This window comes from Bidens hawaiensis, unplaced genomic scaffold (assembly GCF_021521415.1).
Source record: "Bidens hawaiensis isolate Kalapana, Puna unplaced genomic scaffold, B.hawaiensis_p1.1 tig00002123_1, whole genome shotgun sequence".
Taxonomy (NCBI): domain Eukaryota; kingdom Viridiplantae; phylum Streptophyta; class Magnoliopsida; order Asterales; family Asteraceae; genus Bidens; species Bidens hawaiensis.
In genome coordinates, this window is record NW_027491112.1 from 304464 (window position 1) to 324249 (window position 19786).

General features: G+C 38.3%; 1 protein-coding gene across 1 annotated transcript; it reads right to left on the reverse strand.

The window, feature by feature from the left end:
• Positions 1-10997: 10997 nt before the first annotated feature.
• LOC143606606 (putative serine/threonine-protein kinase SIS8) lies at positions 10998-19315 on the reverse strand. Its single transcript, XM_077082322.1, has 14 exons — positions 18949-19315; positions 16378-16818; positions 16200-16303; positions 15468-16048; positions 15237-15377; positions 13475-13515; positions 13271-13339; positions 13068-13168; positions 12902-12980; positions 12727-12825; positions 12514-12582; positions 11894-11943; positions 11627-11803; positions 10998-11525 (listed from the first exon to the last, which is right to left on the reverse strand). The coding sequence occupies exons 1-14, from the start codon at positions 19276-19278 to the stop codon at positions 11426-11428; spliced, it is 2382 nt and encodes a 793-aa protein (XP_076938437.1). The 5' UTR covers positions 19279-19315; the 3' UTR covers positions 10998-11425.
• Positions 19316-19786: the final 471 nt, after the last annotated feature.

Consider the following 19786-nt stretch of genomic DNA (forward strand, 5'->3'; position numbering starts at 1 on the left):
CGACGTTGAGGCAACGTGGGAGCCACATGATTCAAGATCATTTGAATAAATCTTGGATACATGAGGAATCTCTCACGTGCCATCGCCCTTCTCTGACGATCAATTTCATAGAAGACCATCTGACTAAAGCTATAGCGCTTATTATATGTCAGAGCAGTCATTGCTGACTGCATGGTCGCGCCCATTCCGTCAGTGCCCGCCTTCCTCCCTGACATGCAGACAATCATTACGTGCATGAGGAAGCGCCACTGATCGAGCAAGAAACCTTTCCTTCTCTGAGTATCGCCTAATGGACCAGAATAGCCCATTCGGAGAAACGCTCCGTCACGGAAAGGAGCCACAAAGTCTGTAGGGTCATCCCTAGTCTCCTCTCCAAAACGTAAAGCCACCCGGATTTGTTCAGAAGAGAACTGAACTTCTTGATTGTTGACGGTTGCTCGCATAACCGGGGGCTCGACGCGGCAGTCATATTCCACCGTCTGCCAAAAATCCTCAATATTGGGTAAGGATATCGGCAGAGTAGTTGTGATCGCGTAGAATATCCGCGAGCGAAGGAGGAAAGTGATGATTTCGCGGTAATCCTCCACACCACTCGCATCTGGGTCTAACGTAATATACATATTATGCCCAGGGAAGAATTGTCTCTGGTTATCTCCCTCGTCATCGCCACCAGCACCTCCAGCACCGGCAACAGCAGCCATATCTGCAACAAACGAACCAAGTTAGATACACGTTAAGGCATAACACAAGTTCGCTTGTTACCATGAGCGAAGTTGTGATAAAGTCTGTATAGGCGAAGTTAAAAGTGGGGCGAAGTTGGGAACAACTTCGCTTCATCTTTAAGTTCGTCTAATAACTAATACGTAAAAAGGTTCAGGCGAAGTTAATGATAACTTCGCCTCACCACAACATCGCCTCAGGCGAAGTTAAACCTCAGGCGAAGTTGCGGATAACTTCACCTAATCCTTAAGTTCGCCTGAATCTGAAACGGCGACTGTTAGGTTTACGAAACGACGTGCAGTTGGTGAATTTAACGATTGTGGACTCCGTAAAACTCGATTTTATGATGGTCTAGACGTTCAGGTTGTTCATAACCACGTAAAAACAAGTTTGAAAAAAAACGGTTAATAATGGCCGACCGACCGAGGTCACGAAACCGGTCTAAACGACCTTTGATAAAACACCAATGACAAAGATTATTAGCTATGACGACACTACGAACCTTGAATCGATAACGGAAACTGAGAAAAAGAACAAAGATGAAATCGAAAGACAAGTTCGCTGGTTAATCGGATAAGTTCGCTGAAAATACGGAGAGAATAAGTTCGCTTGTTTTGAAAATTAATGAACAGTTTGACCTTTAGAGTCCTTTATATAGGGGCGGAGTTATACAGGCGAAGTTGTGGATAACTTCGCGTAGGGCGAAGTTATTCACAAGTTCGCCGATATATCAAATTTTACAAAATCAACCCCTATAATTTGAACAATTTGCAATTTAGTTTTAAAACTTCCTTAAAGAGTTAAATGACACGATCAAGACTAAGTAACCAAGTATAAAATCAACAACTACATAAATAGGAAAAACTTTTTAAAAATTAAAGTACAAGGGATTAAATTTCAGTCTCGACAGGGACTACTACGTGTTAGAAAAGATCCGAACAGGAATCATACTAATTACGTGACTGTCACATAGATCCGTGTTTAGCTGTATTATGACATAAAGAAACAGGTTGTAAGCATGTAAATAACTTAAATGGTTTTCATCGTTTCTGTGATACGAGTTAAGTTCAATTAAGCTCAAAAATTAAGTGGGCAACAACTCAGAGATTTTGATGCCTCCTATCTATTCTCAAAGCGTATTTGGCTTTCCCTAAGTCACCCCGAATTGACCTCGACCCATAGTGTCTGATTAAGTTTGTAAGTACTCTTCATCTGCTTCCCGTTCTCTTTCTTAATCCATGATTGAGAAGTCTTGACATTGTCAGCTCTAGAATGTTTCAATAACTCATAAGGTTTTTTTTTTTTTTTTACGATAAACATTTACATAGACTTCAGAGTAGTAAACAACTGCAAGTCCCGAATCTGGATCACTGCAGTTTCTTCACACACTATCTTTACGGGAATCAGAACACTTACGGGCTCGTGTATGACTGGGTAATCGCTTTTCTGCCTATCATTCGGAAAGATATATATGAAGACATGCAAAACTCTTAAGGAGTTTCCACGTAAAATCGAGTAGATTTAGTTTGTATCACATCTACTTTTACGCACCATAAAAAGCTACCATGACATACAATGACTGTTCTAAAGCCTTTTAAGCCTAATAACTTCACTAGTTAAGCACACAGAATCAGTAAATCTATCATTTTCCAAGGTTGGATCAATTTTCTGTTAAAACATAGTAACAGAACTTCTTACGAAGTAGTAGACTTGAAAAATAATTTCATTTCCCTAAAAAAAAATTTTGACTTCAATCGCTCCGATCAGTTCAAAGTCTTCAGGTAAACGGTTATCCTGCGAATCCAATGGATTAGCTGGACCGACCACATACAAGTATGTGTCCTTCTAACTAAGTATGATCGACTAATTTTCAGCGAAAGAATAAAAAGACATCATAATCGCCCCGGTCACTTTCAGTCATCTGGTTAATGGCAACCCTCATACTCTACAAGTAGAAAATGAGGACCAAACATATCCGAGGATATGTCCTTCAAACTGAGGTAACCGACATAATTTTAAACGATAGTGACGTATTTTTTTTTTTAATCAAAAACACAAAGCATGGTTACTCGGGATTGATCATCCCATTCAACTCAACAAGGTTTTGAAATCTTGATTTGTCAAACGCTTTAGTATATAAATCAGCAAAATTATCAAGCGTATCCACCTTTTCAAGCACAATCAGTTTCTTCTCAGCACAATCCCGTATAAAATGATGACGTATGTCAATATGTTTAGTTTTACTGTGCTTCACGGGATTGTTAGTTACTGAGATAGCAGCTGTGTTATCAATGCAAATAGGAGTAAGTGAGAAATTCAGACCATAGTCGCGCAACTGTTGTTGAATCCACAGAACCTGGGAGCAGCAGTTGGATGCTGCCATGTATTCTGCCTCACATGTTGAAATGGCGACTGATGTCTGCTTCTTGCATTGCCAGGACACTAATCTGCCTCCTAGAAACTGACATCCTCCAGTAGTTGACTTCCGGCTCTGATTGCACCCTCCATAATCAGAATCTGTGTAAGCGACTAGCTCCAAGTCTCCTCCTCTCGGGTACCACAACCCCAGCTTAGGTTTGCCTTTGAGATATCGCAAGATCCTCTTCACACCCTTCATGTGAGATTCCTTTGGGTTTGCCTGAAAACGAGCACAAAGACAAACTGCAAACATAATATCAGGCCTAGAAGCAGTTAAGTACATTAAAGAACCTATAATAGCCCGATACTGAGTTGGGTCCACATCTGCGTCATTGTCTGTCTCAGCACCCAATTTGTGATTGACGCAGACTGGAGTATCGAATGGAGTGCTGTCCTCCATCTTGAAGCGTTTGAGCACATCATGGACATACTTGGTCTGATGAATGAACATCCCATCCTTCTTCTGATCAACCTGCAATCCTAAAAAGAAAGTTAGTTCACCCATAGCACTCATTTCAAACCTTTTCTTCATGACGGCCTCAAACTCCTGACACATGGAGACTTTTGATGCAGCAAAGATAATGTCATCCACGTAGACTTGCACCAGCAGGAAGTCGCTTCCTTCTCTCTTGACGAACAACGTGCTATCTATCTTCCCTCTTTCAAACCCATTTTCAAGCAAGTAATCTGATAAGGTTGAGTACCAGGCACGAGGTGCCTGATGTAGTCCATACAACGCCTTGCTTAACTTGTACACGTGGTCTGGAAAGTCTGGGTCAGGAAAACCCGAAGGTTGCTCAACATACACAACCTCATCAACTTTCCCATTTAGAAACGCACTTTTCACATCCAACTGAAATACCTTCATCTTCGTATAAGCAACAAATGCCAAAAACAATCTAATGGCTTCCAATCTTGCCACAGGAGCGAACACTTCATTATAATCAATCCCCTCTTGTTGATTAAAACCTTTAACGACTAGCCTCGCCTTGTTTCTTATAATAATCCCTTTCTCATCTCTCTTGCACTTAAAAACCCATTTTGTGCCTATCGCATGCACATGCTTCGGTTTTTCAACCAAAGTCCAAACTTCCATTTTCTTGAATTGAGCCAGCTCTTCTTGCATGGCCTCGACCCACGAGCTGTCCTTTAGAGCCATTTGGTAATTCTTTGGTTCAATCTGGCTGATAAAGCAGGTGTACAAGCATTCGTTGATTATGCCTGTCTCCTTAATGCTTGTGTAAACACAGGTGTGCTCATTCAAGCTACGTCTTGTTTGTACACCGGAGGACACATCACCAATCACATTCTCCAAAGGGTGATCTTTATGAATTCTCGTGGTCGGAACAGAACCGACATGCAAATTGTCTTCCAAGTTAGAAGAGAGCTCGTCAATGGTTGTTTCTTGCTGAGAGTGAAACGGATTGAAAAATTCTTCTTCAGGAGAGGCAGCAGGTGTATCGATAGCATTTGATGAGGAAGGTTGACATTTATCAAACAGCTGTCTTTGCACTAGATTTTCTTCCTCATCAAGGATCATCTTCGTAGCAACTCTCTCTTCTTCTTCTGCACTATCCAAATACGGTATGTTAAAAGACTTAAAAAGTCTATCATAGTCGAAAAACTCAGCAAGTCCGTTGCTTGGTTTTGGCGGTTTGTAACTTGTGATATCGGTGTTACACACCACCTCAACATTGCCGGTCGATGTATTAAAGACACGTCTGTTGGGAGTCCCAACAACATAACCGACTAAAATTCCTTCATCGGCTACTTCACCAAATTTAGAATTTGTCTTTAAAATCGAACAAGGGGACCCGAATGGTTCAAGACCACTCAAGTTGGGCTTCCTCCCATGCATAAGCTCATAACACGTTTTATTAAGTCTTTTAACAGTCAAGACTCTATTAAGGATATAGCAGGCTGTAGCAACAGCTTCAGCCCAAAACACCACAGGTAGCTTCGAATCAGCCAGCATAGTTCTGGCTCCTTCAATTAACGTTCTATTCTTCCTTTCAGCCACTCCATTCTGTTGCGGTGTATACGGAGCGCTGTATTGGTGTTCAATCCCTTTCTGAAGGCAGAAGATCTCCATCTCAAAATTTTTGAACTCAGTTCCATTCTCACTCCTGATGAACTTAACCCTTTTATCCATAACGTTCTCAACTTTGGTAATCAAATTCTTCACCATATGAGCCGTTTCATCTTTTGATTTCAGGAAATATACCCACGAATATCGTGAGTAATCATCAGTGATCACCAAGCAATAAGATGTACCTCCTAGACTTTTTGCATTCACGGGACCGAAGAGATCCATGTGAAGCAATTCTAGAGTACTGACAATAGAATTGACCTTCTTGGTGTGATGGGATTTCTTGTGCTGCTTTCCCTTCTTGCACGCTAGACATTTGTCTTCAAAGTTGAAACTTTTCAAGGGAACGCCCAGCACAAGTCCATTCTTGACAATATGGTTCATCTTCCGAAGATGAATGTGCCCCATTCTCCTATGCCACAATTCGAACTCCGATTCGCTCGCTTTTGTCATAAGGCATGATTCTACCGTGGCCATTTCAGTCGACCTCATATCCATAATATACGTATTCCTCTCACGTGGAGCCTTCATCACAATCCACTCCTCTGGTATTTGAAAACCAGGATGTAACACAATCGCCTCATTCTTTGTAAAATGTACGGTGTACTCCTTATCACAGATCTGCGACACACTCAGCAGATTGTGCTTCAATTCTTCGACAAATTTTACCTTTTCTAGAGTCATCTTTCCATTAGACACCGTTCCCATTCCTGTAATCTTGCCTCCACTTTCTCCTGCAAAGCTCACTCTCCCTCCTTGAACAGGTTTCAAATCGTGTAACAAGTTTTTGTTACCCGTCATGTGCCGGGAACAGCCGCTATCCACAACCCAAAGATTATTGGCAGCCCTGTTCAACTGTTCCTGCACGATTAAAGCAAAAGATTAGAATCTAGGGACCCAAGACCAATTGGTCTTGGATCTATACATCCCGAACTTTGGCTTTCCAAAGTTAGTCTCTGTATAATTCCTGTAAGTCCTATTAGTATACCTCCTTGTAGATTGATTGTGAGGCCTTCCAAACCTTTGTGAATTGAAAGAATTATAGCTTGTGGTTTGGTTATTAGCAGTGTAAAACTGAGATTGGTTTCTTTGAAAACCTGAATTAGTCACATTTCTGAATTTTGAATGGTTTTCATTTTTACCAGTATTATTATTACCATTAGACTTATTCTCAGTTTTAGTAGGCCTCACACCTCTGAATCTCTGCTTCAGAGGGCAATCTGCAACTAGGTGCCCTAATTGATTACACCTAAAACAACACCTATGTTCAACCTTTTTATCAACAGGTGTTTTAGATGTCGAGGCATTATTACCGCCCGTTTGTCTCACATAAGGTGGGACATACGGGTTTAGCGGAGAACTCTTTTTAGTTGTTTTATCTTTCTTTCCACTATCTGGCAATACCGCCTCCTCTTTTGCCTTACCAGGCTCGGATGACTTATCCGAACTTGATGAGACTGGACTCGGATCAGAAATTTTAACACTTGAAACAGGCGAACTTGTTTCGCCTCTACTAACATCTGGTTCTTTACTAGTTACTTTAATTGGAACTGTCTGAACAACCTCAAAGTCAACAGATTTCTGAACACTAGGATTAAAAGTGTAATTGTGATTATAAGGTGGTGGAACCTCATGATAACCAATTCCTCCCCTCTTAACAGAGGAACCTTGATCACTAACAAGGTGATCAAGAATAGCAGAGGAATTTCTGAACTGCTCAAGTTTTCTATTCAGTTCCACCACTTTCACCTGGTGATCAGCAATCCGTTTTTCTCTTTCATCTATTAGCTTGGTTTTTTCTTCCAAAACTTCATAGCTTAGATCAATCACTTGTATTTTTTCAGCAAGTTTTGCTTTTAGACTTTTAATATCCTTTTTACAAGCTTTTATTTTAACTTTATAGCTATTTTCTCTTGCTTTAGTAAAGTGATGATCTTCTTTTAAAGTTTTAAACTCAGCATCCAAACCAACATACTGATAAGTTATAGTTGCTAATTGCTCAGACAAGTTTTCACATTTAGAACAAGTAGGTTTAGAACATACCTCGGAGAGCTGGTCTTTAACATCTGCCATGAGAGCTTTTTCTTCTCCGGTAACCTTCTCATTTCCTTCAGCTTCAACCTTCGCCAAATTGGCCTGTTCGAAAGTTTCTTCAGAATGCAGGTTCCAGTTGTATTCACCATCTTCTCTGGAAATCATAGCACTATAATCTTTACTACCCCCATTATGCTGTGTAGACTTGCCTTGACCACGTTCTACACGCTCATTTCTGCACTCCTTAGCAAAGTGGCCGTTTTGCTGACAGTTGTAGCATCTTACCTTCGTCTTGTCAAACCCTGGCCTTCCACCGACAAACTTTCTTCCGGTCTTTTTCATAAACCGTTTCACTCTTCTCACGATCATTGCCATCTGCCATTGCAGATCCATTTCTTCCAGATCATCAGCATCAATCTGGTCATAGTCTTCATCCAACATAGCTGGATCAACAATCTTCCCCTGAATGTAGTTCTCATAGGAAGCAATAAAAGAAGCATAGAGAGCAAACTGCTCTTCAGCAGATTTGACACTCATAGGCATCTTAGAGTAGTTGTTGCTAGGAATACTTGGAGAGCAACTACTCTTGCTTGCTTGCGGTTTAGAAGCACTAGATCCACCTGCTACAAAGCAAACATCACCATTCTTGTTGACTGACACATGCCCCTCATGTGATTAGTTGGCACCCGACTCTCCCTTCGAGTAGTAGGCAGCTGATTCAGTCTTCGAACCTGAACTAGAGTTGACTTTAGCACCATACATACCTGGATCTTGAACCTGATCCGTAGGTGTCTCCTTTCTAACCATGTTAAGCTCAAAGGTTCGGAGCTTGTTGACTGCCGTTTCCAGATCATATTGGGGAAAGTCTTTGTCTTCCCTCATCAGCACCGTGTACATCTCCCATTTTGGTGGGAGAGCATCAAGAAGCTTCTCAACTATCTCTTCTTCTCGGTAAGAAATTGAATAGTTGCTCAGTTCAGTCATCAGATGATAATATCGGGTGATGATATCATCTAGAGATTCATTCTTCAAATACTTGAAGACTGAGAACTGGGTTTTGAGCAATTTGATCTTCGAAGCACGGATTCCCACATTTCCTTCAAACCGGTTCTCAAGAGCTTCCCAAAGCTCTCTTGCTGTCTTGTACTTTCTAAACGTATGAAGGATCTCTTGTGGAAGAGCCATAGTGATAGCAGCATGAGCCTTGCTCTCGGCCTCATACATCTTTTTCTCTTCATCTTCCATTTTGCTGTACTTCTTGATCTGATCACGACCTTCGTACTCCATAGTTGGTGGAATATAACCATCCTGGATGCATACCCACATTTTCGCATCCTGGTACTTGACATATTGTTCGAACCGATCCTTCCATGCAACGAAATCGGTTCCCTTCAGCAACCTTGGTGCTTTTGTAGCTGAGCCTGCTTCTACTTCCATCTTTACTAACTCAGAGATGTTAATTGATGACATCTTTCTCGAAAACTAAGAAACCCGAAAAAATCAAAAAAATTTCTTCTGAAAAGTACTGTAGGCGAAGTTACGGATAACTTCGCTTAGACTTAACTTCGCTGGATCTTTCTTAAATTCGCGTGACTTGGCGAAGTTGAGTGTAACTTTGCTTAGGGTAAGCGAACTTAGGAAGTAGGCGAGGTTGTAGAGAACTTCGCTTGAGATAGGCGAACTTGAGAAGATAGGCGAAGTTGTTGATAACTTCGCTCAACCTTATATCTTCTCCGAAACCCTACGAACAGTGACGGCAACTTCATCTGATGAACACGAAGTTTCTGCAGATCTGATTTCTGGGCTTTTCGAGGTTTTTTACGGTGTAAAGGGTTAAATACGATGGTAGGAGGTAAGAATGACACAAAAACACAGAAAACACGTCCCGCGAATAGTCGAAACGGGACGATTTCTACACCCGCGTGAATATCCCGAACCACACAATCGAGCCGAAGCTCTGATACCAATTGTAGGTTTCCTGGATGGATCAACACGAGATATCTCGATCTACGTAGGTGCGGAATCCCTGCGTAGGTCGTTACGAGCGTAGCACACGAATAGATCAAACACGATACGATAAACAAACACGTTATATTATAACCAAAACACGTGATACAATATCACTATTACAGACACGAACTCTCGTCCTCACGTTACAGCTCTCGTAACTTCGATAATGATCACACGAACTCTTTTTCTAAGCTAAGCCGTAACCTATATAAATACACGACAACTTCGCCTGGCATGTTCAGGCGAAGTTGTCCATAACTTCGCTTGACTAACAAGTTCGCCTAAACAGCGAACTTGTTAGTAACTTCGCTTAAGACATATAAAACATAATTAATCATTACAGACTCGATTACAGACACTAGACTATGAACTACTGACATTATGCACCAACAACAATAACGTTTAAGAGTATGACGACTTACGTGAGTGTATTGTGGTTGAAGCGTATCTCGAATCATGGCGGTTAAGCGAGGGTTGTCGAAGTGGCTAAACGGCAAAGCTTCTTGAATCACAAACTTCGCCATACGATCTTGAACTCGATCAATTTGGTATGTAAATATTCCGCCTTCACTATCCATTTGCGTTTGTTGCGAATCGACGTTCTTTTTCAACGCCTTGCAATACAGTTTTTCGATGTGTTTCTTCAAATTTGAATTCGAAAGTGGGTTTAAATAAACCCCACAAAACTTGCACCGAGCCTTCAATGAATGGTCACTCAATTCAACCAAATCTCAATTGCACCAAATCTCTTGATTACGATTATGAGGTACAATACGAACGAAACTTGGTTCGGCGTTGGAACCTTGACAAACCGATGATTGTGAGGCAGCCATAACAACAAATATGAATATAGAAGAAGAGAAAACAAGAGATTAGAGAACTCAAAACGTTGTAATAGCGTTTTTTTGTATTTTTTTGCGTTCGGGTTTGCGTTTTGAGTGTTGTGATGAACCCATGACACCAAATACCTATTTATACTAGTAGTGGCCTAGTGGGGTGCTTGGGGGAGCCAAAAAATGGCTATTTTTGACCCCCAACGGTCAAAAAACGGCCAAAAAAACGATTTCCAACGGCTATACTCGATCCAACGGCTAGAACCGGTTAGGAACCGGTTCCGGTTCGGTTTCGGTTCCTACCCGCCCCCACTCAGAAACGCAATAACCGGTCACGGATCATCGGGTTGAATCAGATAGGGTCCGGTTCCTACAAAAAACGGGTAGGAACCGGTTCGGTTCCTGTTCGGGTCTACCGGTTCGGTTCCAGGAACCGGTTTGAATGATCATCTCTACTTTTAAATGGCCAAATGGATTTGGATAATATGGCTTTTTTTAAAGTCCAGTCAACCAAAATTCTTGTGTAAAAAGGCCTGTGACAGATAGGATTGCCTTTTTTTATGTTCATTTATTATATATTATTTTTATCCTTGATATAGTTTTATACATAAAACTTAAGACAGTTTAGGTAACCAAATATAACACAGATTCACTTGATAAATCTAGTTATATCTTTAGGCAAATAAATTACCATCAATCACTCTAACATATAAGGAAAAATAGCATATAACTAACTAAAACTTTTCCAATATATAACATACTATTAAAAAAAGTTCAATGTTGTTTCTGAAGCAAGTTCAATTAACTCGGTTGTTTATACATATAAACCATAACCGAACATCCGAACCATAAAATCTATTAAAGAAAAAACATAACCAAACCATAGATTTCAGTTGAGTAACTTATGTTTTTCTGCTGACGCTATTTAAAACCTTATATGTTATGGTTCAGTTGCAAAATATAATGTACAAATTACAAGCTTTGGAGGCCAGAGGCTGATCTTTTGCAGAGACCACCAAGTGTTTACAATTATGACCTCCAAACCAAAAACCAATCTTTCTTCTTTTCTTTCTTTGTTAACAGATTTATAGACAGCATAATTATTATTATTACATCAACTATATAACCTTTTGGTATCACTCATCCCCGGTATCGAGTGCACTGATCTAGCTTGGCTGTGCTTCGTCCCCGTCTTTTAAACTGAACCAACACTTCCCAATCCATCACTCTTTTTTCTTACTTTTTTTTTGTCTTTCTTTTTTATCTTATACTCTGCTACCACAATATCTCTATAGACACAAAACAGCATTTCCCTCCAATATTATTGGTTTATACGCGTTTCAACTCGTTCAACCGAAAGGCGCCCAAGACTTCTAAGTCGACCAATAATCTCTTTGAATGACGGTCGACACTGTGGTTCACTGCACATTATAAAGTCAACAAGTATAGAATCAAGTCATCAACAAATGTAATGGAAATAAAATAAAACTGGAAGATGTTATGATAGGGAGGATTCACTAACGGGTGCCAACAATCAGTTATAATTCTTGCAACAACAGGATCAACGGTTTCCGGAATGTCCAGGTGGCGGTATTGAAAGCCAACAGCACCAACAACTTGCATCGAGTTCATTTCTGTCCAAGGTACGCGCAACGTTGCTAATTCCCATAAAATTACACCGAAACTGTATATGTCACACCTGTAAAACAAGCACGTCAGAATTTTTTTGGCTAGATATTGAAAGATGCAATATGATTTTTAGGTGTATAATTAATAAAAGACCACTTACTTCTCATTTGATGGTTCATTCCTCAATACTTCTGGTGCCATCCATTCAGGCTGCAATACAACAAGAGTTATCAATACATAATGTGTATGTATTTTATTTATTGTATATATTTAATATTATATTAGAGTATTCTTGTCATTTATTATATGTAACTTTTTTAGTACATATATGTAAACTGATTATTACATAATAAACGACAAAGCTACCCTTTTTCGACATTAAATGTATGAATAAATAATACAATGATTGGTTGTTTAGAGTTCTTGAAGTTATAAAGAGATCCAAAACATATATACATATTTGTATATATGTATATATATATATATATAGATACATTACATGTATATAGGGACACATGCTTTTCAGAACAGTTCTATGTTGAAAACTACAACTGCATACAACACTTTTACATAGTGCATTAATAATTTAATAAGATAGTGTGTAGGTGGTTATGTGACCGTATTCTGTATATCACTTATAGCAAGAGGTACAAGTGGCTTATGTGGTTCTAGCAGTTCTCAACATATTTGTAGATTCTGCTTTGAACACGCATATTATACGTATATAAATGTGTGTGTGTGTGTGGTTAAAAATAAATGATATCTTTAGTAAGAACATACGGTTCCGGCAGTAGATTTTGAAGACAGAAAAGTGTGGTGTTTCATGCGCGACATCCCAAAATCGCATACCTGCACATTAGCAAGATACGTCATTGACAAAGAAAAATTATTCACATATTACAGATTCAATGTTTATAAACGAGCCCCGTTGTGATTTGGTGACCTATTATTATATTAACCTAGATAGCATTGTGCTAGAAGAGAAAAACAAACCTTAACAACCCAATTTTTATCAACAAGGAGATTTGGAGTCTTCAAATCCCGGTGCACAATAACCGGATTGCTAGTATGCAAGTAATTCATTCCTTTAGCCTGAAAGATTTCATAAAATTATAAAACAAAATAGAGTAAGACAATAACAAAAGTGGGGTCATTTCAGTCTTTTTACCACATCAAGAGCCATACGCATTCGCCTCTTTTCATCAAGTTGGACATTTGTACGATGTAGTAGTTTATACAAGCTTCCCCTGGACAACACAAAATAAGATATTTAGAGAAAGAAAAGAAAAAAAAACAGATAATCATCTCATAATAATATTTAAAACATACTCCACCTTGGTAAAAATTCTGTCAAAATGGAAAGATTTGGTGGACGAGTAACTGCTCCCATGAAAAGAACAACATTAGGATGCCTTAACCTTAACATGATCTCAATCTACAAAAACCACCAGACATAATGTCAAGATTATTTGTTTACAACAATAACAATAGAATTTTGGACTCCAACAGATGACAAAAAAAAAATTATAGCACCTACTTCGCCCTTAAATTGAGTTAGTGCATCGCCTGAAATATCCTGGTTCATAAACTTCTTCACAGCCACCTCCTGTCAGCATATATCATCAATAAACAAATTTCATACCAGTTGGATGCAGCTACTTTAACCAAAACTATAACATTCATATCTTGCAAAGTTAATAATTTAAGTGTTAAAAAAGTAACAGAGTTAAAAGTAACTTACAGTTCCATTCCATTCTGAACGATAAACCTCGCCATAAGAACCTAGAAGAAAGAGAAATAACAAAAAAACTTCATGTAAATATTAAGTCATTACTTATGAAAAAAAACATTCAAATGTTTTCCATATCTTTTTCATTATTAAAAACATAAAGTGCATGTATCCAACACGAATCTAAAAAGCAAGAGTAATATATGCGTGGGAGAGTATAAAAATATAGCATTAGCAAGCTACTAATAACTGAAGCATGCTAAAGAAGTAAAAAAAGTAACAAATAGAGCATCATAGACAAAATTAAGGTAACATGCAAAGGCCACAATAGTTTGAGAAAACTTAAGTCCACAAAGCTAAAACAAATGTATTTCATGTACAACTGCTATACAAAATAAAATAAGGCTTCACCAAATCTGGATCGACAGTAGCAAAAATGCTATGAGATCTAGAAAGAGATTGAGAAAAGTACCAACAAGATCACATTCTCATGAATTCCAGAATCTTGGAACTAAAGAACCATACCTTTGTGAAATAAAATTTAATTCATTCATTAGCTTATTTGCACAAATTTGTCTTTATAAGTTCCTGTGTGGCAGGGGGAACCCACCATAAGGGCAGCAGGGTCAGGCAACACTATTGGATTTTGAAATTTTAGTAGAGTATACTATCGAAATATGAGTGACCCAATAGTTTCCCTTAGAGTGACCTCATAATAATACTATAAATCTGATAAGATGTCCCTATGATTGGGCACACATCCAGTCACATAAACGGACACGAGTTAGCATATTTTGGGTCCAGTTTTACCCTTTTTTAGTAACTTACAGCCTAAACTCAAACCCTAAACTAGCTAATTAGACTGACGTCTTCGATCGCACATCTTCATCCATCGATTTGAACAAATCAATGTCTGTCCAAAACTTCAAATCCAAGACTGAAACGACAGCCAGCAGGGTCTTCACTCTTGTTAAAATCGATGGTTGAAGACAGGGTGATGAAATCCAGCAAAATTGAAGACCACGGGCCCCGTGGGGGGAGGGGGGTGTGTGCGATTGAAGACGTTGACTTACATAGTGACTTGACTAGTTTAGGGTTTGAGTTAAGGCTGAAATTGAAGACAAAGAGGGTGCATGCGATTGAAGACGTTGGCTTAAGTATTGACTTCACTAGTTTAGGGTTTAAAATATGCCGAGCCTCTGTCCTTTTACGCGGCTGGATGCGCGCCTTACCGCAGGGAAACTATAGTGTCGCTCAAAATTCGGTAGTATACTAAATTCTCAAAATTCAATGGTGTCATCTGACCCCGGTGTCCCTACACTCCTAAAGTGCGTCCACCCCTGCGCTGGGTAGTTATAAATCCCAGCATTGTAAAATATTGATACCATAGTAAAAAATGCCTGGCTACTTCACTGCTTAGTGGTCAAATTAAGTCCGCCTAACTCTAATCCTTGCAGTGATACCCATGACTAAAGATAGATTACAAGAAACAAGAACACTTTGTATTGAGACAATCATCAATAAATGACAATGAAGCTACTTTCTTCTGCAGAAAGTAAAACTACAACGACAACTAAAAAACAAAGAATATTAACATCAAAAGTCATAACATCAACATTTGACAAACATTGTTATTTGTCATCTTCTTAAAACAAAGTATTGGCAACGATGACACAGAAAACAAACCATTGTTTAGCTTTGGTAGTTCTTTAGTAACTATTCAGTATGCAACAAAACAAAAATGCTATATTTCGAATATAAAAATAAGCCTTACCTATACCAATGCGCTCTCCTATTTGAAGATCCTCCCACAATATTTCCCACTCAACTGCAGTGAGACTAATCATGCTAAACCTTTTTGTTTTTTCATCATCTTTATGAACACCTTCCCGTTCTTGGCTTTCCAATGGTTTCACTGAAAAAGAAACAAAGTTCCATAAATGCATTTCATATTATCATACACAGGTTCTACAAATTATTATAAAAAGAACAACAAAAACCTTACCAACTGAGTTATCAGCCAGAACATCCTCACTATAGCTTGTAGATTCAGAATGTAAATTGTATCCAAAATTGAATCTTTCAGGCATTATTTCACGTTCTGCTTGTAACCCGTTATAAACACTAAGCTCCTCATTATTAGGCATGATTAACATGTCAGCATCTAACAAATGAACTGTTTCACATACTTGTGGTCTTCCCTCTTCTTGGTTATTTACATTTAAAAGATTACCAGAAGATGTGATGTCACTGTTTGAGAGAACTGCATGAAGCTTTTGAGCAAATTCAGGGTTTTGTGCAGAATTTATGGCACAATCAGACACGTCTTTAATCTGCAATTCTTGTGCTGGAGATGTTATCTCAAACCTCTCTGTTTGATTTCTTTTAATAACTCTCCCATTTTGACCTTCTGACTGTGAGCCTATAAAAGAAGACACTTCAAAACCTGAAGTCCCAAAGTTGGCAATACTGTCATGTTGAGGTGTAACCGACACTGAATCTAGTCCAAAACTGTGAAAATTACAGCTTTGCACCTCCGCAGGAATTAGGGTTCCTGGAGCTCCCATTAAATCTATAAAGCATTCACTGCATCAGTTACAGAGGGTTATCGTTGGTGAATACATGTTCCTAGTGCTAAATTAAATGATTAAGTGAAGATAATGAAGTTGAGGATAAAGACATGAAACATACAAAAAATACATATAGCATATACATAATATATGCATGAGCATCATACCTTCCATTATCAATCTTGATCAAATTCACGGCTCCATCATCGGTTCCAGTATAGTAGCTCCCTTTGACCAGACAACACGGAAGGTTGATCTGATCAGCAAGTACCTACCGATTAATGAATAGTTGACAATGTGCTAAAATATTATAAGAATTAAAATGATTATGCTCAATTAATATACCTTAAACAGCAAGGCTCTATGACGGGAAAGTCCAACATCAAGACAACCAATAGGAAGAACAATAGTGTTCATTGAGTTCCTCAACTCATAACTTCTTAAAGTCCACTTTCTCAGCATTTCATCAGCATCAGTTACAGGCCCGCCCATTTGGCCAACAACAATATTAGCAATTTTTTGGATTAAAGTGCTCATAATCTGAGTCGTCCCGGCAGCTTGGCATTCTAAGGATATAGTAGAAACTCTTTCTTCAAGGTACCTTAAATCCTTGTCGATCAATCGGTTGACTAAAATTACTTCATAGTCAACATTATCTGAAACAGTTATTGCTTGCAGGTCCACCAACAATGGCATCTTCCCTTGTGTAATTGAATTTGAAGTAATCCCGTATACATCATAAAAACCATCCATCACTTTTTCATCATAATTTACAACATTATTGCTCTGCACATACAAAACTCATCAATAACAAATTTTCTTTTAAAAGCACATTGCCAACAAAAGCATAAAATTGGTTCACACAGGATGTGCTTCTTTGTAAGATATCTATTTATAATCTAAGATATTTACTACAAGCAACTACATACAACTGTTTGATAACCAAATGATGACAATATTTGTAAAATGCTCACTCCACTAACAACTTAAGTGTACTGTGGTTTATGTTAAAAAAACCTAGTTATAAAATCTTAATACTATTTCAACATATATTGTTGTCATTTTGGCTAAATTGAGTTATTTCCTACTCGAGTAGAAAGTGCATCATCCCATGTTTAAAAGAAGCAAATTTATTCCAGAATCCTGAAGTCTGTTCTCGAAGATTTCACCGTCTGGTTGACAGTTTTAGGCCAAACCATGAGCTTAATAATGATTCATTGTGACCAAAACTAAACAGTTAAAGTTGCAAGTTGTAACCAAAGAAAACAAACACGTTAACGGTTTGGGCTTATTGGACTATATTAAAAAAAGATACATATAATACATATAAAAAAATAAGATGTCTAAAAGAAAAAAGATGTCCAAATGCATAGCGAGTTGTCCATTAATGCATTTTAGAAATCACAAAAGTTTCTGAAAACTCCCAAAAAATAAAGATTTAGAAAACAAATAAACTAAAACTTACAAGCTCAAAATGCAATGGTATCGAAAGTATTGTACCTTCTTGATCTCAGAAACCAGAAAGCAAAGTTTACTATAGTATTTAATGCTTGCTAGAAGCTACAACAAAGTGTTACAGCTTTCTTAATAAAAACTTAATTCTATCCCATTTGGACTAATCTCAATAAAAAACTTGGCTTTTAAGTGCGGCTAGGATCTTTTACACATCACTTATTCACAAACTTCGCATGGGGCTAATAGTTTTCACTTCCCATCTCATGGAAAACCATTTTCGCTCCGCTTGGCCTTATCTCTCTCTAGGGGTATTTTAGTGATAGGTTCTATAGGAACCGGACGATCTTATTTGGTCAAATACCTAGCGAAAATGAGAACTAGTCTTAAGACTATGTGTCGTGGTTTAACTAACAGCGTGAATAACGTCCCGCCACGTAAAAAAACACATAATGTTTTAACTAACAACACAATTACTTTCAATATTCATTTTACAAAAAATGTGAGTTGAGAGAGATTCAGTTTGTTAAAAAATAGCTTGGCCCCACAACCAAAGCCCTAACACTTGTTAAACTACTAGCACCCAAGCCCTTTGCCGCCCTTGGTGTATAGCGCCCTTCCTGGTGATCTGGCATGGGGCGTTAATGGACAACACTTGGTCTAATAGAAACTTAATTCAATCTCATGTGAATAAGATAAAAAAAATAACTGCATATACTAATCACGGTGTGAACAAATCCGAATTAACCAACATATAACCGAATCAAGCAAATGAAATCGAATTAAACCAAAAAAATTAAGTCCAAACAATGTTGCATTACTCATCACATCGCCTGGATCAAAATTAGGGTTTGCATATTCAATTAGGTATAATATACAATTAATAATATGAATAAACGTAACTACTTTCTTAATAAAAGCTTAACTCAATCTCATGTGGACTTTTATCTCAATAAAAACTTAATTCAATCTCATGTGGACTTTTATCTCAATGGAAACTTAATTCAATCTCATGTAAATAACATTAAAGATTTAAAAGAACAATTAGGATTGAAGGTACAATACCTTCTTAAACTCAGAAACAATTAAGCAAAGTCTAATGTAATACTTAATACTTGCTAGAAGCTATACAATAAACTGTGACTAACTTTTTAACAAAAACTTAATTCTATCCCACGTGGACTTTAATCTCAATAAAAACTTAATTCAATCTCATGTGGACTTTTATCTCAACAGAACCTTAATTCAATCTCTTGTGAATAAAATAAAAGACAATTGCATATAGTAATCAAGTTGTGCACAAAACCGAATTAACCGAGACGAAACCGAATTAACAAATTAAGTCCAAATAACCTAGCACTATTACTTATGGCATCACCTGGATGAAAATTAGGGCTAGCACATTCAATTAGGTATATAAAATATTAAAATTCAATTAATAAGAGTATAAGACGAGCGCATTACCCAATATCGAAGCGAAAGGAACTCGACGAACGATTCGGAAGGCGAACAGCCCAAGCTCCGTTGCTTAGCGGCCTTAATCTGAGCGGATTCAGCGTCGGGTTGACCGGATCCAGAGGAAACACTGATGGCAAGAGCAAGCTGCATCTGAAACTCCTCCTCGAAGAAACTGGAATCAACGGTGGAGGTGGAGTGATCGTTGACGGCGTCGTTTTCATCGGGTTGAGAGGATGATGTTGCTTCTGACGTGTCCGGAACGGTTAATCGGCTGTTGTGATCGGTGCTGGTGCTGCCGATGTGAAGCTTTCGCAAGAGGTGTTTCATCTTTGACATGGTGGATTGATTCTTCGCATCAACTGTGTGTTATGTTTGTTTCTCTCTCTAGAATTTAGAATTTGGGTTTCTCTCTCTAGAATTAGAAGGAGGAAGAAGAAGAAGAAGAAGAAGAAGAAAGGAAGGTTCGTTCTCTTCTAACCTACGCCCCTTCAACCCGCTCGGAAAGTAAGAAAAAGTAGTACTCCAGTATTTTACAAATACCCGTGCTCTCCTCACGCGTGGTGGTAAAGGTTTTCAAATACTCGGTTTTAAATATGGAATTGGGTTCGGGTACGGATATTGTTTTTAAATAACATACTCTATATATCGCAGTCCAGGTCGGGTATTTGAATACCCTGTTTCCGGTTATTGACAAAACCATATTTTTGGGTTTTTTTCAGGCTTTTTCCGAGTATTTTCGGGTATAGGTTGGGTTTTTTTTAAAGGTTGCACTGTAAGGGGTATTTTTCGGTCATTTTCATGTATTTTTCGGGTATAGATCGGGTGTTTGAAAAACCTTGTTCCT